Here is a 21709-nt window from a genome sequence, read left to right as displayed (position 1 = left end):
TTGGTGCAAAATGATGACGTCAGCCATAATCACAGCACAGTACAGCTGTGCGGCAAGTGACGTTTCATTTGTTATTTTGCACCAAAGATGGCCGAAAAGATGGCTGACGATTTCACCTGAGTGAAGCTATAGTGCCTTAGCAAAAACAACACGATTTGTTTGTTTTTTTTTTTTTGTTCTCATAAAAGGCTTGGTTCACTTTCACCGAGTATTTAGGCTCAAGATTCTCAAATTTCTTCCACCATTCATTCTTTCCATTGAGAGTCAGGCGGTAATGTCAACACGTCAGATGATACTTCAAGGAAAAAAATCGCTCTTGAAATGATGTTTTTGAAATTTTAATTTTTTAAAAAAATATCAAACTCAGAAATTGCACTCCTGAGACTTCCTAAAGTGGTCAAGAAAATGCCCAATAACCACCAGCAAAAGTTATAAGTGCTTCAGTTCATTTTTGACTCATTCCAGGGCAAGTTGAAATTTCTGGAGATGATTGAAAACTCGCTGGAGGCTTCAGATTGGCTTTAAACTGACAGTTTCCACAGTAGCTCGAGGGGGTGGGAAGAATTTGAAATGAATTATTTACACGGAGTATTTCCCTGCAAAAAAATAATTGTGTCTATACTGGACGAGAAAATTGAAAGATTAATACCTGCCTATAGAAAAAGATTTTCTAAATTTTTAAGATTTTCGAAAACTCAGCAAAATTCCAGGATATACGCTTCCAATCGAGCTCGATTTCATTCAAATTCCTAATCGAAGAGAGTTAGTTCAAAAGATTACTTTGTATGCATTGTAAAAGTGCATGTAAGATAGTACATAAGTAATTTTAACATCAACTAACAGAAAATGTTTGAACCGGACTGAGTTAAATCGAAAAACCATACAAAAATAGACCACCATTCAAATTTCAGATGTTCACGAGCATTTTTCGATTTCATGGTGAATTTTTGAAAATCAAATTTGAGCCAAAAATGGAGAAAAAAATCAGAATTTTACCAAATTGACCTGGACAGCTAAGATTTGGTGTGTACTTTACGTTCAACCCCTACAATCGTTTGAAAACAGTTTCAAACCGGGTTGAGCAGTTTTAGAGCTATCAGCAGATTTTTGAAAGTTGAAATTTTTGAAAAATCTTTTCAGATCAAGCTGAAAAGCTTAAATTTACTCTATACCCCAATTTCAATATTGTGAGTCGACTGAAGAAGTGAAGACGGTTTCAAACCGTTATAAGGGCTCCAGGAATATTTTAAAAATTTCGATTTCCCCAAAAAAAGTCTAAAATTTGTACTTAAGGTTATTTCAATTTTTAAAAATCTTCTGGTTTCAAGGAAGTCAAATTGGGGTACATTTCAAATTTGAGCTTTCAAGGTTAATTTTGCTAAAATTTTGACTTTTTCTCATTTTTGGCTCATATCGGGTTTTCAAAAATTCATCAAAAATACGTATAAAAATGTACATAATAAAGTGATGAGATAATGCGCATCATCATTATTTATCTATATTTCATGCTCACGTGAGAGCGCACAGATGAACTCATAATAGAGTGTAGGTATCGCCGAAAAATTAATACAGTTTAATTACCCAATTATCAGAAATAGAATATTGTAAACTTTACTTCACATTTCATTACCACCAGAAACTATTGATCGCACGTTTTTCTTATCTCACAAAGGGCTTTGAAGCGTGTGATTTTGCTCATTCACTCGAGCAGGTCTCATAGCTTCGAAATTTTAAATCTAGTTCGTGTATTATGCAGTTATTCATAAGTTCGCGTTAATAATTTGCCAGATTTACCCGAATTAGTTTTCGCTCAAGTACGATCAAAATACCTGTTAATTGGCGTGTGTCAAGTGCATAGTAAAGTACCTAGTGATTGAAACATCGCGTACAATGTTCGATCATTTCAAGCACGTAACCGTTGAACCATCGCTTTTAATATTTCTCGTCGTTTACGACTGGATTAAAGGCATAGATACGAATTTATTTCTTCAAAAAGCCTGCCGAACCAACTCAACATCCGAGCCAGACTTGAATACCCGATGCGACGATGAAAAAGCAGGAATCCTATTCATAACAGAAATTGGCCTCGGGTACCAACCCATAGTCGTTTTTATCAGCCTACTCGCCGCAATATTTGCTGCATACTGGAGCGACGAAGCTGGTCGGAGGAGAAGACCCCTGATTTATATTCCCATCGTAGGACTCACATTTCACGCATTATCGGGTTGTCTGCATTCATATTTTTGGCAATGGCAACCAATGACAGCTGTTATATCATTCGTGGTACTCGAAAGTTTGTACGCTGGAGTCAGTGTCATGATATTAGGATGTCAAGTGTACGTTTGCGATGTATCTGATAAAGAAAGTCGTACCATGAGACTTGGAATCGTAGGAGCAATCAAATTAACTGGGTTACTTCTGGGCAAAGGTGGATCTGGATTCATTCTTCGTAGTCTTGGATTCTTCTACGCGTATTTGTTATGCTTCATTTTGGCAGTGTGTGGTTTAGTATTTGGTTTGATATTAATTAATGATACTTCGGTACCAGTTGACAAAAAGGTGCCTTTGTATCATTTTTTCAATTTGAAACGCGTGTTATTTGGCAGTTTTAAAGTTGTATTCAGTCGTAATTTAGGACGCAATAGAATCGTTGTTTCGTTGCTTTTGGTGACAAATATTGCAGTTATTTTAACTCTTTTTGGTAAGATTTTAATTTTTTGGTACTAGGTATACATATACATATATTTTTTTTTCCAATTTTGGAAGTAGAAAAGAGTGCCTGTACCTATTCTTACTTTGAAATGATGAATTATTTCAGGGGAACTGTCTGTATTGTATTCATATTTGAGGTACAGATTCGAATGGGATGAACGAGAATACAGCGAATTTATGTTTTTCAAGTTTTTTGGATCTTTGCTCGGTAATTCCCAAAACAATACTTAATTCTTGTAAATTAATTATCCAAAGTATAGGTACCTACTATGTGTTCTAAAAAAACAACAACATTTTTCTAGGCATTCTGTTTTCCTCATTTGTCTTAAGCAAATGGTTGAAAATCCATGACGGATTAGTTGGTATCTTGGCTGGATCTTTTGACACGATTGCTATCCTTGTTTTATTATTCGCTAATCAAATTTGGCAACTATATTTGAGTAAGTGAATACGAACGAAATATTTGATTAATAAGTGCACTACGTAGCATGGAAGATCATACCTACCTAATGCATTTTTCTTGCTCGTTTTCATAGTTCCTGTAATTGATTTATTTCATGGCACAACTATGACTGTTTGCATATCATTCATGAGTAAATATTACCACGTTAATGAATTGGGTGAGTAAAAATATCTAGGTAGGTACTTGTTTCAAGATCTTAATATCTAAATTCTTTTTAAAAACAAAACATGCTTTTTGGAATGCTGAAAAAATAAATTGAGTAATCAATTTTTCACTATCCTTAGTTCCTTACTCTATTGAGTGGAATGGAATAAGAATTTCTTAAATCAATTTGAAAAATACACATAATTTTGGTGGTCTGCAAACTTTTGGACACAAAATTAATGAAAAATATGGCCAAAAACAAACCATAAAATATGAATCATCAGAAAATTTGGCATAATTCTCAAAAAATTGCATAGAACGTCATTTAAAAAGCTTAAAAATTATATTAAAAAGCACTTGAAGAACGTTGGAAACAAACAGATAAAATTTTAGCAAACCTACGTGAATTCCGTAAAAATTGTTTAGAAATTGTTTATAAAAATAATGTTGAAAATTACGAATAGAAAGCGCGACAATTACTCAAAACTATAAGGTACCAAAACCAATAACTGACGAAATTTCAGTAACATTTTTTTGAAAAAATTGCATGACCATAATATTGTTACAAACCTTTTGAAAATGATTTACTAGCATAAAAACTATTAAAATTGACAAAAAAATATTGAAATTCAATAAAAATTTGATGACATTTAAGTAGATACACAAAACTTTATTTTTTTTAAAAATCCTTTAAAAACATTGTTAAAGTGTTTAAAAGTTGTGGAAATTCAGAAAAAATTGCATAAAACATAAAACACTAAAAGTAAGTAAAATACTAGCAGCAAAAAAAAACGTTGACAATTGACAACACTTTGAAAAAGAAGCCAAAATTACATTATAAAATGTTGAAAACGTCTCACAAGGTTGTGAAACCATGAAAATATTGGTCCCTAGCATTAGAATCAAATGCCAAAAACTCAAGAAATTTGGCCACAATTTGATGAAATTCACAAGAAACTTGTTCAGGAAATCATGTTTAAAAGGTTAAAATTATTAAAATTATTATCAACTGTGACCTGTTCTGACAAAAGAGACCACAAGTCGGAAAACGTTTTTTTATAGTAGAGGCAAAAATGTAAAAATACCCAAGTCAGAATTTTGAACAAAACGTAATTTGGCCGAAAAATGTGTTGAAAGCGCATTTTGAAGTTAGTGTCAGTCGAAAATTTGAGCACTCAAAACTTTCAAAGCTCTCTGGAGGCGGAACAATAAAGCATTCTACGGAAAAATTATGTCTAGGAAAATTGCAGAGAATTAAATTTCCAATCGACATAATGTCATTAGTTTTTTTCTATGAGGCTTAGTTTTCGATATATTTGCAAAAAAAGTAAAAATTGAAAAAAAATTCAATCTAAAAAAATAAATTTTCTCATTTTATCTTATTTTTTTACGTTTTTATAATGCAAACGTGTTCTTATCGTAAATTTAACTTATTCCATGTTATTCTACGCACTTTCAAGTACCAGAATTCATTTTTTGAAACATTATGTACCTTTTCTCGGAAAACATCACATTATCAGTTTTCATAAATTTTTTTCTTTAAATGCGTTTTTCTCAAAATTTTGTTTTTCAATCCTTCAAATTCAAGAAATGAAAAAAAGTGGAAAAAAATGAGCTAGGAGGCTGGGATTGGTCTCATTCGACTCGGTATGATGTCTAGTTTTCAAAATGGCCAAAAAATTGAAAAAGAAAAATCCGACTTGTGGCCCCTATTGTCAGAACAGGTCACATAATAAAATTTAGCAAAAACCGCATGAAACATTGTAAAAACATGTTAAAAATTACAAACACATTTGACACAATAAAAGAAAATAGTTACAAATCACTAAAAACTGGAGAAATTTATTTAAAAAATTGCCCAAATTCAGCAAAAATTTCATGAAACATGATTAAAAACTTCTCAATATAATAATAATTGAAAATTTAAAAAAAAAAACTGAAAAGTTTCGCAAGTGATGAAAATTTTTGAAGAAAGCTCGGCAAAAAATGCATAAAAAATTATCAAAACACGTTGAAAATGACACGAAAACGTTTTTAAAAAATCATTAAAATCACCAACAGTTACTCACAACTCTAGTAAAAATTTCATAAAATTGTGTTAAAAATCTTTTAAAAAATGATGCTTATAATCCTATAAAAACAGCACTAAAATCATTTCAAAAAAGGGCAAAAACTGGTGACACCGATTTTATCAAAATTTCTCAAAATTAGTCAGAAAATTATACATTAAAAATCACTGAAAATGTTGAAATTTTAGCCGAATTCAGCCGAAATTTGGATAAAATTGCTTAAAACATTGTTTAAATACCTAAATGCTGAAATAGACACAAACATATGATGAAAGTGCTAAAATCAATGAAAATCGTAAATACCTAATCTAATGAAATTGATTTGTAAAATTTAGTAAAAATTTCATAAATTATTTGTTAAAAACGCAACCAAAAAAACACTAAAAAATCATTAAAATCATTCAATATTACTGACCACTGACCACAAACAAATTTATTCTTTAATGCACTACAAGTCAACCTCGTTTCGTAAAAAAATTTCCTCGGTGATAAAAATTTGAAAATACCTGCCTCGAGAGATAAAAATAAATCCCAAAGTCCAAGTAAATAATACTTCTGTATGTGTTTCATAATTTTCTAAGATGTTTGCCTTTCTTGCTCCTTTTTTAAAATTTTTTTGGTCTTTGTTGAAGGTATTCAAGGGAAAATTTAAAATGCTGCAAAATTATACCTAATGAATTTTAATTTTCAATTTTTTCAATTTTTTTTATTCCGTATTTTTATATTTTTATTGTCATCAAAAAATATTTTTTTTAAGAATCAGTTTGTTTTACATTATTGTCAATTTTTTAAAGTACAAATTCACATTTATTTTCTCAAACAATTTTTGTGTCAAGTTCGTTTTTTTTTTTTTTTTTTTGGCAAAACTTGAAATATTTAATGCTTTAAGTTTTTACTTACCTTTATTTCAACCTATCATTTGGAAAAATTCAATCTTGAACGAAAAATGCAAAAAAAGATACGATTGTACGCTTTTGTATAACAATTTTTCGAGCAGATCTGTAAATTTTTCGATTCATCCCTTATTAAATCATTTGTGATAACCTACTTTTTGAAAACCAGGGTCCAATACAACGATTCAAGATGCTGGTTTCTTACACATAGTTCTAATTTTTTTTTTTATTGTTTATTCAGGTCGATTAAACGCAGTCAATGGTGTGTTTTCGTTAACTGTTCCTTTAGCTTATTTCGCATACAATACGATTTTTCAAAAAACAATGGATACTTACCCATCTGCGTTTTGTCTGCTTAGTGTTGTGCTGGATATAGGCATCGTTTTATGTTTTTGGTAAGTTAAGTTTTAGTTATAGTCCCTCATTACCATGTATTTGATCATTGAGAAAATATAATATCGAATTAAAAGAAAAGGAAATTTAAAAATAGGTACCTACCTACCTATAGAAAAAAGAACAATAAAAAATGAGTCATTTAATTGTCAGTACTTTAATTACCTATGGATGGGTCTTTTAATATTTGACGCATGAAATTACAATTTTATAGGTACCTACTTTAAAAACGATCTTTTGTAGTTCTAAGTTTATATTTTGGAAATTTCTCTGAACTAGTTCTTATACAATTTAATTTTCGTACACTTCCATTTCAGCGGATCTTATTTCTTCAGTAAGAAATTCGATTCTGAGAAATCAACAAATCAAGAAGTTTCAGTAGAAAAATACCAAACGTGATGTTAAATAATTTCAACGTGATAGTGAATTACCTGCCTAAAGTGCTGCAGTAATACTTCGTACAAATTTTATGGGTGATTTGTATTTTATTAAGTAATGGCTACCTAAGAGGTACGCTTTTTCCTCGATTAAGTACAAAAATAATAATTATCCTACGTATTGGTCATTATTTTGTATGTTGAATAACTATCTGTTATATGTAGGTGCAAGTGCATACCTGCATCATTAAATTAAATTCATTTTCTGTAGGTAGCTCTGGTAGCTATATTTTTTTCTTATAAATTTTACCAACATAAAAACAAAAAATACACTAGAATGCAACAACTGTGCAAATTGATAACTTTATCATCATCTGATTTAGATACGATTGACTTACCCTCATTTTTGTAGGTTACAGATTAGCATCTTTCAATCTTCCATAATGAGAATCAAAACATGAAAAAAATGGAGGAACTCAATTAGATAAATAATAAATAACTAATCAAATACTTGAATTAAATTTTTAATAATAGGTAGCTGATTTTACTCTTTTTTTTTCATTTTTTAACTTCACTTTCCAAATCATAGGTACACCTTATGATCTGTATTAAATAGGTATCTAGGTAGGTACTGCTGATCAAGAAGTTAGGCATATTCTATCTGAACTCTGTAGATCGTATTTGGTACCTGACTAAAAATTTCAACTTACTTCATTTGATGACCGAATTATCAATTCGATCTTCATCGATGATTAGAAATAATTTAATCAAAAATAGGCTGTGAATGTACGATTAATGTTGAAATATCGATACCAGTTGTATAAGTCAGCATGTACCTACGCATTAATCTATCGCAAAAATGTACCTCTGAGTTCGATCGCGTCCAAATTCTCACTTCATTCTCCATTTGTGCATATCCTCGGTGCAGCAAGGTAATAATGAATACCTAATAAATCACTCTTTTCATTATAAGGATCATGTTTCTCAACGCTGAAAAAATTGCCGAATATGTTACCGTCGAGGTATCGTTTTTCTGCTTCTGCGTTACCAACGAAATAATGAAATTCCTGAACGATAATCTGTATCTTCAAAAAGCCTGCCGTTTCAATCAGACCATCGAGCCAGATTTGGACACACCGTGCGACGATGAAGGACTCGGCATCTTATTCGTATCAGAAATTAGCTCGAAATACGCTCCCATCAGTTTCTTCCTCAGTCACGTGATCACAATATTCGCCACAAGCTGGAGCGACGAAGCTGGACGACGACGGAGGCCTTTGATTTTCATCCCCCTGATTTCTCAAATCATTACCGCATTGCTGGGCTGTGTGTATTCGTATTTTTGGTACATCGAGCCCACATACGCTGTCTTCTCTGAAATAATAATTCATGGTACGAGCGGTGGGATGTCTTTGATAACGTACGCTTCGCAGATGTACTTATGCGATATTTGTTTGATGGAAAGTCGTACGATGAGATTGGGAGTTTTAGGTGCCATTAAAGTGATTACTATTTTGATTGGGAAAGGTGGATCTGGATTCATTCTACGCAGCTTTGGATTCCTTTTTTCGTACTTTTTGTGCTACCTTGTGTCGACGATGGGTTTAGTGTTGGGGTTGCTGTTCATCAAAGATATGTCGATTCCGATGGAGAAACAGAAGAAGATACATCAGTTTATAAATATTGGCGTTGTAGTGGATAGTTTTCGGGTTGTTTTCAAGAAGAGTCTGGGGAGAAAAAGGATTGTAGTTTTGTCGTTGTTGGTTACCAATGTTATTTCTTATTTTACTACTTGCGGTAAGATGGTTTTTTTTTCGATAGGGGTAGTTCGATTTGGAGGGCATGGTTTTTATCGACGTATTTTGTCTTTACAGGTGAATTTGCTGTGATGTATTTATACTTGAGGTACAGATTCCGATGGGATGAACGAAAGTACAGCGCTTTTATGCTGTATAAGTTTTCAGTATCGACATTTGGTAAGCATAAGTAAAGTTTAGGATACTTATTCACATTCAAACTACCTAGCTTTATTGAATTATTATTGTGGGTAGCTACAAATATAATAACTTATTCATAGCAGTACTTATAATAGACTTCAAAAAAGTGTTTTGGGTAAATCCTTCATATAAATTGATCGAAATTAAAACTGAATTTTCTGAAAAATTATTAAAAATTGAAATGTCTCAAAAAAATCGCTTAAAAACCGATTAAGTAGGTATTCGTTCATTTTTGTTTGGAAATCGATTTCAAAAGCTCCTAGAAATTTATTTAGATCGAATGCGAAATAATTTTAATCAGTGACGTAATTATTTACATAAGGTTTCTTCTTTGTTCAGTCTCTTATCTCTCCGATTTCCGGCGAAAATGTAAAATAAAACATACGTACTAATAAAAATAGTCATATTTTCGTTTTTTGAATCAAATTTTTCGAGAAATTTTCGCTCTCGCAGTAATTTAGCTTTTGTTTCAATAGAATAATGATATAATAGGTACCTATTGTTTTATAAAGAGTTTGCGGAAATTTACCTAAAATTTCGACTTTTCATGACAACAAATTTGGTTTCGCTCCCCCTCCATCGCAATTAAGAGGATACGTCACTGATAAAAAATTATATCAATTGTGAAATTGAAAAATCATTAAGAATTGTTTGTAAGGTGATCATTCTGAACTTCCTGAAAAATATGTAGGTAGGTATGTACCCTAAATTCAAAATGGGCGTATCGGTTCATAAGTATTCCTTCACAAAGGTTTGAAAAATTCTAATGAAAAATAATTGGCCAGAGAGGTGAGAAAACACGTTGAGTAGGTAGTTAAATAACAGATACCAAAAAAAAAAAAAATGTTGAAGGATTTCGACCAAATTCAGTGGAGACTTTCATTTTGAGCTGAAAGTCACTCAGAAAATTTTTCAACTCCAGAGATGCTCTTGGAGGCGAAGTAATTTGAGTTTTCAAAGGGGGAGAATTTTCGAAAAAATCTTAATTTTTTTTCGCTCCAGCCCCTCGACCTATTCGACCTGTTTTGGAAAAAATTGTTCAAGTCCAAAAGTTGAGATTCTGCATCGACCTAAAGGCAATTTCCGTCAAAATCCAATATCATTTTTGGAGTTCTATTAAGTACCATTGTTTATTTATTCGCGAAATAATTACTCAATATTCGAATAGAAAATTTGAAATAATTCAACACGAACAGTGGACTGTATATAATTCGAGTATAAATACATAATAAAAAAATCATAACAACAACAATTCGAACTAGACATCGTAACTAGCAAGCTAGAGTGCGTTGCAACGACAGTGGCGCACTCGATACTACAAACCATTCGAATTTACAACTAAAACGAGAACAAATATTATCATACCCATCAACATCCTCCCCTCAAAAATAAGGTACACCTTATTTTTAAATTAATCTAAACAACTTAAAATTATCAACAAGTTAACAATTGACAAAAATCAATCATAAATTTAATCATATTACATGATACATTGACATAATTACGAGTTACGAGAAAAAAATGACAAAATCAGGAGAAAAATTACAAATCCGAGAATTACAAAAAATTTTACAAATCATCCTTAACAGGTAGTAAAATAAGATTCTGAACAGACGTTTTTCGAGTACTTCCATTCGCAAACCTCAATTCTACATTTCGAACAAGACCTGACTCGTCTGGGAAAACGTCAATGACTATAGCCATAGGCCATTGAAAAATACCTTCAGTTTTCGAACGGAAAAGAACAACATCATCAATCTCAACATTACGTTCCTCAACTTTCCACTTATATCTACAACGAAGGTGATTGAGATAATCTTTTCTCCAAAACGACCAGAACGTATTTACAACGCTTGTCCATAAGCGATAACGATTACGTAAGTTCACAGTTCTAGAATCCTCAACAATCGGAAGTTCCATCAACGCCGTACCAATTAGAAAATGGGCAGGTGCGATAGGTTCAATGAGACTATTTTCACGTCGATATGAAATAGGGCGAGAGTTCAAAATACCCTCTACTTTTGTAGCAATCGTTGAGAGTTCTAAAATGTTCAAAACTTGGCTACCAATAGCCTTTTCGAGTATTTTCTTACCAGATTTTACCGCAGCCTCCCAAATTCCACCTTGGTGAGGACTGCGAGGTGCAATTGTATGCCATTCAACCAAATGTTCACTCAAAAAACGTTCGAGTTTGCTCTGTTCTAAAAACCTACGAACACCAATAAAATTCGTAGCATTGTCCGAGTAAATTGCCTTAGGCAATCCGCGCCTATAAATAAAACGTTCGAGAGTATTTAAAAACGCATCAGCCGTAAGGTCTTCGACAATCTCTATGTGAACACCACGTGTCACAAAGCAAACAAAAAACGCAAGATAAACCTTGTTCATTTTACCAGCACGATGTGCAGTGCATTTTACATTGATAGCACCTGTTAAATCGACACCTATCTTAGCAAAAGGTCTACCTATTTCAACTCGACTCCTTGGCAAATCCGCCATAAATTGGCGCAAAGTTTCGCCTCGAATACGTGTGCATAAAACACACTTACGAATTACTTTTTTGATAACTGTAATAACGTTACCAATTGCATAGAAACGTGTACGAAATACGTTCAATACATACAAACGAGAGGCATGATAATTTGCTCGATGCAAATGTTCAATATAGCGTTCGACAAATTTAGACCTGGCATCAACCAGAATTGGAAACTTACTTCCATACGATAATGCAGCAGCTGATAAGCGACCTGCATCTCGCATAATACCATTTGGATCGAGAAACGGAGCTAATTCGAACAACTTGCTTTTCTTATCTACGTGACTATTTTCACTTGAAGATAAGCACTCAATTTCTATTTGAAAATGTTCTCGTTGAACATGTTTAACAAGAGTAATAAACGCGTCATTGCGTTCACTCGTTTCTAATGGTATAACTAGTGGTAGTATCTGCTTGATACCTACCAACTTACGATCACATATCCTATCTTTACGGTTTGGATTGGCTATCGTTTTTAGCCGTTCAGATCGTAATCTAGAAATAAATCTTCGAACAAAAGCAACAACCGAAATAATTTTATACCAAGATAAACCATGGCTCAAAATAGGTAGGAATATTTCATCCTTGATAAAAATAGCCATACCTACCTTGGTTAATTCAGGTATCTCACGTACCAATTCGAATGTACATGAGGTTATTTTTTCAAATTCATCAAAACTATTTAGCCAAGTTGGCCCAAAAACCCACAATTTTTGTTCAAAAAACTCATTAGCCGAAATACCTCGAGTACCTAGATCCGCTGGATTTTCTTTGGTAGGTACATAGTACCAGTTTTGCAAATTCGAATTTTTACCAATATTTTTCACACGATTACAGACGAAAATTTTAAGTTTTAGCGGATTCAGTTTCAGCCATGAAAGTACTACCTGAGAATCGGAAAAATACAAGACGTTCCCTGCTTCAATTTTCAATTCTCCTGCAATACGCTTCCCCAAAATTGAAGCTAACTCAGCGGCCATAAGTTCAAGACGATGTATGTGTAGAGTTTTCTTTGCTGGCGCAACTCGCACCTTTGAACATACGAACGCTACTTTAATTTGACCATTTTGATCAATCGAACGAAAATACACAACACTAGCATAGGCTTTAGTAGACGCATCAGCAAAAATAACAAGCTGACGTGTACAATTTTCAGGGTATTCTACACGAAGATACAAACAACGAGGTATAGAAAATCGATCAAGTAATTGCAAATCAGCCCTGTAGGCTAAAAATGCATCTTTCAGTTCATCTGACACAGGTTCGTCCCAAGTTCTCCCCTCTAACCAAAGCTCTTTCAAAATTAATTTAGCTCTCACCGAAACAGGTGCCAAAATACCCAAAATATCGAAAAGCTTAGAAGTATCACTAAGCATTACACGTTTTGTGATGATTTCAGGGAGTTCATCAATTTTTACATTGATACTCAACGAATCAGTTTCTGGGGACCAAATTAGCCCTAAAACATACACAAAATCGGTACCACCAATTATTTTCGTTTTTAAGGGCTCTACAAGTGACGAATCGAGTGTCAAAAGAACTTCAGGCGAGTTACTTTGATATTTGGTCAAATTAAACCCATATTTCGCGAGAGAAAAATGTACAGCTTTCTGTAATTCAATCAAATCTTCAATTTTGCGAGCACCAGACATCCAATTATCCATGTAAAACTCTTTCGCGATCGAATCAGCCGCTATTGGCCGGAAATATCGAGTAAATTCGGCAGTTTTTTCCAAACATTTTGTAGCTATCCATGCAGCTGGACCTATACCATTCACAAGAGTGGTCAGTTCAGCAATACTAATCTCTCCTCTTTCAAACCTACCAACAATAGATTGAAATTTTCGATCATCTTTGTGTACCAAAATCAAACGGTACATGCGAAAAATATCAGCACAAATGGCCCAAATAAATTCGCGAAAACGAATACAATGAGAGAAGAGATCCTTTTGAATAACTGGACCAGCATACAGGTGGTCATTTAACGAAGTACCAGATTCATCCTTACAGGATGCGTTATAAACAATACGATAATTCACTGAACCAGGTGAAATTTTTGTGACCAAATGATGCGGGATAAAATACGCATCTGGTCTTGGTACATTCGAAATTACCTGCATGTGACCTAGCTTCGAATATTCATCAAAAATGTCGTCGTATGCCTTTTTGGCAACATCAGACAAACGTTTTTCTGACCTCAGAAATATCGATTTTGCTTTCGAAAACGAACCTTTCAATAAATTTACAGTTGGTTTCAATGGCAACGAAATAACGAAACGATTTGACTCAGGGTCAATTTCAACAGTATCTTCGAAATGCTTGTTAATTAATTCGAATTCGGTGATCCTTTCATCATGCAAAGTTTTTTCATCAGAAACTTCATCAATTTTCATAAACTGATCAAACTGACGAGACAACTCCACATTAGAAAAACCACAAAAAGTATTCTGCTGAACAAAAAAGGCAGATTTTGAATTCGAATGGGAACCAGAAATTACAACTCCGAATTGAGAATCACGCAAGCAAATACCTTCAACAAAACGACGTTGTTCACCTAAAATAAATTCTACATATTCACTACCTAACAATATGTCTACATTATCGTAAGGTAATTCGAAATTTTCTGCGAATTCGAGTGAAAACTTATCAATAATAGGCTTTACATCATTACGATTAACATTACATGGAATTTTACCAATTACTTCGGCATCAATAGCAATAGAAAACTCAGAAAAACGAGATTTCAGAACACAACGAACTGACGAATTCAATTTAGTTGAAGTATTATTTATGCCTACTAGAGACGTTTCATTTTCACTTTTAAACATAGGTAATTTCGTTCGAACACAAAACTCCCTACTTACCAAACTAATTTCAGAACCTTGATCAAACAATACTCGAGCTAATTCGATTTTATTTCCACAAATTACCTTAACCACCGCAGTTGATAACAATACGCATTTCCGAGCTGAGGAAGTGGCGCACATAGTCGTTGAGGTTGTTCCAGTTTGATCGTTGGTCGAATTATTTGACTGCTGAGACGACGAATTCGAATTGTTTTCAGCACTGGAGTTGAGTGACGAAGGTGCAACATATTCACGATGGAGCAAAACGTTGTGAGCCCCTTGGCACTTGGAGCAATTTGGCCTTTTACAAGCACTAATGCCATGAAAAGGGTTAAAACATTTCAAACACAATCGATTTCCTTTGACAATACTAAAGCGTTCGTTGACAGTTTTTCCACCAAACACTTTACATTGGTTTAAAAAATGTGGATCACCACACACAATGCATTTGATGTTACAAGGTTGTTTCACAGCTGCTAATGATTTCTTGTCACCTTGATTCGATTTTTTGGACGACTTGTTTTGTTTACCAGGAGGTGACGAGTTTGTTTTCTCCTTTGGCTCGCCTAGATTGGCAGTTTCATAGGCGAAGCTTCTATTTATCAGGAACGATGCGAGTGATTCGAACGAGGGGTACACTGAATAATCGTGATTACTTGTGTCCCAATCCATTCTCAGCTTGTCTGGCAATTTTCGAGCAGTTAAAAATGTAACCATTGGCGAAATCGAATTTGTATCTAATCCAGCAGCATTCAACCCACGTAGACATCGTTTTAATTTCTCGACACTTTCTCGAATGTTTGTGTTTTTAATCGCAGGAAGATCAACGATATTGACGAAATGTTCAGCAATTATTCGCCTGCGATTGAAGAACGATTTATATAAACCTTGCAACGTAGGTTTATACAATTTTCCCTCCGTACCAACATCCTTCATTGATTCGACTGCTTTACCAACCATGCATCTTTTCAACAAATACAATTTTTGATAGTCGTCATAGGCTTCATTTTTGTCAATTGTACTCGAAAATTCGTTGAACCAATCGATAAATTCACCATAATTACCATCGAACTTTGGTAGAGGAATATCGTTCAATCGAATAGTTGGAGAAAAACCAAAACCTGGATCCGAAAATGAAGTATTTGGACCAGATCGTCGAGAAGGAGTACTGCTAGCGATTGGAGGCTTCAATGATTCCGCGAACGTTTTAGCTCGAGCAACGATTAAATTGAGTTCATAAAGTAGGTCATCACGATCTTTCATGATTTCCTTTTCTTTCTCAAAGATTTCATCAGCAGTTAAACTGGTACCAACATTTTTGAATAAAACTTCATCGACAGCTTCTAGTTCAATCAAATTTTTACGCCACGAATCGATAAATACCTCCAGTTGACAAATCATTTCATTCGATACCGTTTGCTCAACCAGAGCTTGTAGGTGAGCTTTATCCCGTTCGCAGGCATGGAGCAGTCTTCGTTTGCTGTTGACAGCCCTTTCATATTCAGCCTTGTCTTTAGCAGCTTTTTCTCGAGCAAGTCTCTGCTGTTTTTCGGCAGCAGATTCACCCATTTTTCAACGAACGTTAAAATCAACGAATACAATTACGAATACGAATACGAACCAATCGAATTTTTTGCACAATCAACGAAATTGCACAATTACAACGAATTTTATTTCGAACATAACGAACGAAATTTACGAATTTTACGAATTTTATGAATTTTACTTCGCGAACTACACAATTTATCCGGAATTGAATCGGTCAGTGCAGAAAGGTAACAAGTCACATTTTTGAAAAAAAATTTTTTTGCGGAAATGGGGGTTTCAAAGTATGGCGGATCGACTGGTGATGTCAGATTTCCGCAAAACTGCCGGGAAAGTGGAATTTGGGCGCAGAAAAAGGGCGGATCCGCATTTATGACTTTTTTGTAAAATTTTTTAAATTCCTTGAAAAATAACTAACATTTTTGAGAAGACCATTTTTTGAAATTTAAGTTAATCTCTGAACTGAAAAAGGATGAAAAAATTAACAACTTCGACAAAAAGTCTTAGAACTCAAGGGGTTTTTGGTCAATTTAAACGGGATAGCAGTCTAAATGATGTACTTAGATGTAGAATCAAGCCCCATTCGTGCCCGAGAAATTTCGAAAGAAATTTTGTCAATTAAGTGCAGAAAGGGTCTAAGTCCCATTTGTTTAGGCAGCAACAGCACTGGCGCACGTGAATATTTTTTTTTGGAAACTGCGCTAAAAGTTGTGTCTTGGGGTCCTCTTTCAATGACCTTAAGCATGTTTACTGAAATTTTTTGATTTTTGAATGAATCAGTTTTTTGTTATTCCTGAAAAACGCAAAAATGGACTTATGCCCTTTCTGCACTGACCGATTCAATTATATCCGGCCCGAAGGACCATGTTTATTTATTCGCGAAATAATTACTCAATATTCGAATAGAAAATTTGAAATAATTCAACACGAACAGTGGACTGTATATAATTCGAGTATAAATACATAATAAAAAAATCATAACAACAACAATTCGAACTAGACATCGTAACTAGCAAGCTAGAGTGCGTTGCAACGACAGTGGCGCACTCGATACTACAAACCATTCGAATTTACAACTAAAACGAGAACAAATATTATCATACCCATCAACAACCATAGTAGTTGAAAATTTACAAATTGTGTATTTTTGGGCAAACTCGTTTTTTGACAATTTTTTATTCTTGAATAGGTATTTCATATTGATTAAGCCAAAACATCGAAAGATATAATTTCTGAAACTAGGAAAAGATTTCGGAACGCAGTAGTGCCAATTTTTTGGCCAAAAATGTGAGAAAAATGGACAAAAACAGATCAACATTTTATTTAAATTGTTGAAATTGGCAATCGTGAATCAAAAAATTGGCACCACTGCGTTCCAAAATATTTCTCCAATTTCAGAAATGAAATCTTTCGATGTTTTAACATAATTAATGCAAAAAAAGCAACGATTTTTTCGGAAATTCTCTCTCTTTTTCAGGACCCATATCTTCCCTCTAACTCAACGATTTTAAAATTAGTAACAACCCATTTGCCACTTTTGATTTTTTCTCAAAATTAAGCTTTTCAGAGGCATTGAAATCCCATTTGAAAAATTATTATGTTGAAAAAAAATTTAAAAAAAAAAAAGAAAAAAATGTTTTGCACTTACCACAAATATTTTTTTGCCCTAAATAACTTGAAAATGATTCGAAATTACAAAACAAATAAACTTCCACGGTCACATATGAGTTACACGTTAGAGAAATGATTACCAGTTTTACTGAATTTTAAAAGTAGGTATTGCTCATTTTCAATGTTTTACAAATATATTTGACGAAAAATGTATTTCTATGACGAGTTTTTTGCATAGAAAATACCAAAAATGATGAATAGTTGATTTTTTGTTAATTTTAGCGAGTTTTAAAAAAAATAATTTTTCAAAATTTTTTCACTCTCCTAAAAATTTTTTTGGGAAGCGGGAAAAATCATCGAATTTTTTACCGAATCAAAACCATGAATACATACATCAAAAGTTGGCAAATGACACGTAGAATACAGTGAGTGTTTTGAAAATTAAAAAAAAATAAAAAAAATATTGCCAAATTGCAATTTTCTCCACGATTTGTGAACCAAATTGTACAAAAATTTTACCATTGATAGAGAACCCCCTGAAATATAAGTGGTACAAATTTCAGCTTCATCCGTGCACACAGCGCCCTCTCAAAGTGTCACTAATCAAATAGTGCTTTGCAATTACCCCACTCTACCTTAGGTATGTTTAAATTTGATTCAAATAAAATCAATTCAATTTTTACTCACTGTTCGTTCAAAAAGACAGGTATTCAATTGTTTTTGATTCGACGACGGAAAATGGGGGGGGGAATAGTGTTTTTTTGCGTTTCCTGGGCCAAGGCAGGAATCAATCGTAATTCGTACTGAACTCGATTGGCGCATGATAACTGTATCATTTTGTATTTTGGTTCCTTCAACACGAGGATAGGCAAATTTGTCGACGTAAATGTTTGAATTGTTACATGACCAGCCTTCGGTGTAGAATGACCCACTTCGATGCTTTATCTCGATCGTCTTTGCATTATTTATTTGTATGTAAATAATAGGCCTAATTTATATTACAGAGTCATACATTTAAATGTAATGTTATGTTATGTTTTGTAGGCTACTCATATTCACTAATTGTTTATTTTCCAAGGTATCCTATTCAGTTCAGTGATTCTCAGTAGACGTTTGAAATGGCATGATGGCTTGATCGGTATGTTTGCCGGATTTTGGGACACAATGGCTGTCATAGGATTGTTCTTCGCATCTTTGGATTGGCAGATTTATTTGAGTAAGTCCTCGTTTTGACGAGTTTCATTCGAAACGTTATAAAAAAAAAATCGTCCGAAATTGAAATAATTATGTGTATTTTTTCAGTTCCTCTACTCGATGTATTTCATGGCACAGCGTTAACTGTCAGTACATCATTCATGAGCAAATATTACGACAGCACTGAATTAGGTACATATGAATAAATTTTACCTGGTCCCTTGGAAGGTTCATTATTCAAGTTCACCAAATTTCAAATTCTATTTTTGTTTTTTAATTTGCAGGACGATTGGGCGCTGTATACAACGTAGTTGGTTTAGCAGCACCTTTTGCTTACCCTTTGTATAATGTAATTTTTCAAAAAACTTTGGATACGAGTTTTCCAGCAGCATTTTGTGTTGCTAGTGTAGCCTTGGATATCATAACTGTTGTATTATATGGGTAAGTTGAACTATAAATGTTCATTTTTTTCCCCTTCAAATTAAATCATACCGAAAGTAAAAAAAAATCACATTTCGGGTGTTTCAGCGCTGCGTATCTTTATGCAAAAAAACTCGATAAACAGAATTCAATAGGTGTAGATGGAAATCCAGCGATCACTTCTAAATGATATCATATGTACCTACTTTTATTTCATTCGTGAATGTGAAAATTTGACATGAAAACGTAGACGTATAGATGAAAATACCTACCTTGATTCACCAATCACCCGAAGCAGCATGAAACTACGAGTATTTTTATCAAGGTTCTAAAAAAATTGGATGTTTTAATGGTGTTTTGATACTTGGTTGATGAAAATATTGTGTGAAAGTGTGACTTTCGTATTATTTTCCTCGTATTTCTGGGTGGGTAAAGTTATTGATGGATTTGTAAATATGTATGATTAAAGTATAAATTTATTTTTATTTCTGTATTTTTCCATTTTTATTGAGGAAGCCCAGCAGAAAGCAAATGTTGCAGAACATAATATCTTCGATTTCTAGTGCTTCATTAAATTTTGTATACGATTATTGGTCGACTAGATATCAGCGGAAAATGTAAAAATCGCAGCCCCAGTCCCCTATTTTGCCTCTCTCTAAAAAAAAACACACACACACAACTGTTTAAATGTTAATATTTCAATAATCTTGATTCAAAATTTGTGTGTAAAATTATCAGGAGGGATGAAGATGGGATGAAAAGAGTCAAAAAAGCAGGAAAGAGTATGAAAAATTGCATAATAAATGCAGAAATCAGCCTCGTAGAACTTGACCGGATTGGATCATCTAATTAGATCTGAATATATCTGATCAAACCTGATTGATCGTTCAAAATCAGACCAGATCAGATTCGAGCATTCCCTAAATTCAATTAAATCTAATCAGGCTGAATCGAATTTTGTTTTTTTGATAATTTCAACCATTTTTATGCCAATTTTTCAGTTTTTCAGTGATACTAGTAATTTTTGTAAAATTTCATTCAATTTGAATTTGACTAATCGATATTTAGTCAATTTTTCACAACTTTCCATAATTTGTTAGATAGGTAGGTAGGTATTTGGGAAATTTTGGAATTTTACTCGAATTTCAGTATCTAATTTTCTGATCATTTCCACGACTTTTAAACAAAATATGCAACTTTTGCAAAATTTGCTCATTTGGGCTGATTTTGTCATCCGTTTTATGATAGGTACCTACTTAATTTTCAAAAACATAAGAAGTCAGTTCGACAAATTTTATAGCACTTATTACTATTTTGACTAATTTTCATGTGATTTTGAAAATATTCAATTAATATGGGGTGGGATTTATCGGCACGACAGTTTAGGGTGTTTGAACGACGAAAAAAGGTAGTTTTCACGACGAAGTAATATAATGCCCGGCCACATAAGAATTGAACGACCAAAAAAAAAGTTGAACGACGAAATAAGTTTATTCAGCGACCATATAAAAATTGCACGACAACATAAAAAAATCAGCGACGGAAATTAAAAAGTCGCCCGACAACAGTCAACGACAGATTTTTAAAAAATGCACGACATTCTTGTATAAAATAACGACGAAATCTCGAACATGTGTTTCTTTCTTAAATATAAACATTAATCGATCATGTCGATATGTTATGGGACGAAATACATTCATCTACTACTTCTTCACTACTTCAGCAACGCTTTCTTAGCCTTACTTGGCCATGAGGGAAAAAATCAAAATTATACTAAATTGACCAAGAAAGCTGAAATTTGGGATATACCCTATTTTCGTCATGCCAAATCGATTGGAAACGGTTTCAACCCGTTTTGAGCAGTTCTAGAGCCTCCAGCAGATTTTTGAAACTCGAAATTCCCACAAAATTCCATCAAATTGAAGATGTAAAGCTGAAATTTATTCTAAAAACCAATTTCAATACGCTACGAAGTACTGCAGGCGAATTTCAAGTCGTTTCAGAGCCTCCAGCGACTTTTTGAAAATTCCTGAAGCCTTCAGCAGATTTTTGAAACTTTAAATCAATTCAATACGATACTTGAACAACCTAGTCTCGTAAAATTCACAGGTTATTTTATGTTGTCGGGAATTCCTTTTTTTCGGCGTGCAAAGTGAATATCTCTGTCGTTACACTGGTCGTCGTTCAAAAACCTATTAAATTCGTCGTTCAAATCACTTATGCCGTCGTGCATTTAAGGCTGTCGTGCAAACACCCTATTTCGTCGTTGAACTTTGCTGTCGTTCAATATATTTCTCTGTCGTGCCATTATATATTTCCCATTAATATGTGATAACTCCAGCGACTTTGGTAAGATTTTACTCGTATGTACTTTGAAATATTTCATCAAGCTATGCTCATTTTTAGCCAAATTTTTGTAAAAAATTGCAGTTTGGAAGGTCAAAATTGAAAATTACATAAAGGTCATTTTTTGAAGAAGCATAATTTGGCCCCAAATTGATGAAAATGG

The 21709-nt window shown here is 33.4% G+C and overlaps 2 protein-coding genes and 1 long non-coding RNA gene across 3 annotated transcripts in view; 2 read left to right on the top strand and 1 right to left on the bottom strand.

The window, feature by feature from the left end:
* The window catches only part of LOC135838936 (uncharacterized), a 282350-nt gene that overhangs the window by 219415 nt on the left and 41226 nt on the right, over positions 1-21709 (bottom strand). The gene's annotated exons all lie outside the window — the stretch shown is intronic.
* On the top strand, positions 1662-7393 carry LOC135838914 (probable peptidoglycan muropeptide transporter SLC46). Its single transcript, XM_065354737.1, has 6 exons — positions 1662-2701; positions 2819-2920; positions 3015-3152; positions 3249-3332; positions 6523-6676; positions 6992-7393. The coding sequence occupies exons 1-6, from the start codon at positions 1891-1893 to the stop codon at positions 7071-7073; spliced, it is 1371 nt and encodes a 456-aa protein (XP_065210809.1). The 5' UTR covers positions 1662-1890; the 3' UTR covers positions 7074-7393.
* On the top strand, positions 7847-19693 carry LOC135838913 (lysosomal proton-coupled steroid conjugate and bile acid symporter SLC46A3-like). The gene is made up of 6 exons (XM_065354736.1): positions 7847-8848; positions 8926-9027; positions 18665-18802; positions 18889-18972; positions 19065-19221; positions 19309-19693. Exons 1-6 carry the CDS (start codon positions 8029-8031, stop codon positions 19388-19390), a joined length of 1383 nt encoding a protein of 460 aa, XP_065210808.1. The 5' UTR covers positions 7847-8028; the 3' UTR covers positions 19391-19693.

Source organism: Planococcus citri, chromosome 3 (genome assembly GCF_950023065.1).
Source record: "Planococcus citri chromosome 3, ihPlaCitr1.1, whole genome shotgun sequence".
In the NCBI taxonomy this organism is placed as follows: Eukaryota; Metazoa; Arthropoda; class Insecta; order Hemiptera; family Pseudococcidae; genus Planococcus; species Planococcus citri.
This window is presented reverse-complemented; position numbering and strand designations above follow the sequence as displayed.

Bases quoted from the DNA above. Each gene is read 5' to 3' on its own strand.
- LOC135838914 (XM_065354737.1), top strand. From the start codon at position 1,891: ATGTTCGATCATTTCAAGCACGTAACCGTTGAACCATCGCTTTTAATA. The intron at 2,921-3,014 runs GTAATTCCCAAA...ACATTTTTCTAG, and splicing joins GTTTTTTGGATCTTTGCTCG to GCATTCTGTTTTCCTCATTT. The intron at 3,153-3,248 runs GTAAGTGAATAC...TCGTTTTCATAG, and splicing joins AATTTGGCAACTATATTTGA to TTCCTGTAATTGATTTATTT.
- LOC135838913 (XM_065354736.1), top strand. From the start codon at position 8,029: ATGTTTCTCAACGCTGAAAAAATTGCCGAATATGTTACCGTCGAGGTA. The intron at 9,028-18,664 runs GTAAGCATAAGT...TTATTTTCCAAG, and splicing joins GTTTTCAGTATCGACATTTG to GTATCCTATTCAGTTCAGTG. The intron at 19,222-19,308 runs GTAAGTTGAACT...CGGGTGTTTCAG, and splicing joins ATAACTGTTGTATTATATGG to CGCTGCGTATCTTTATGCAA.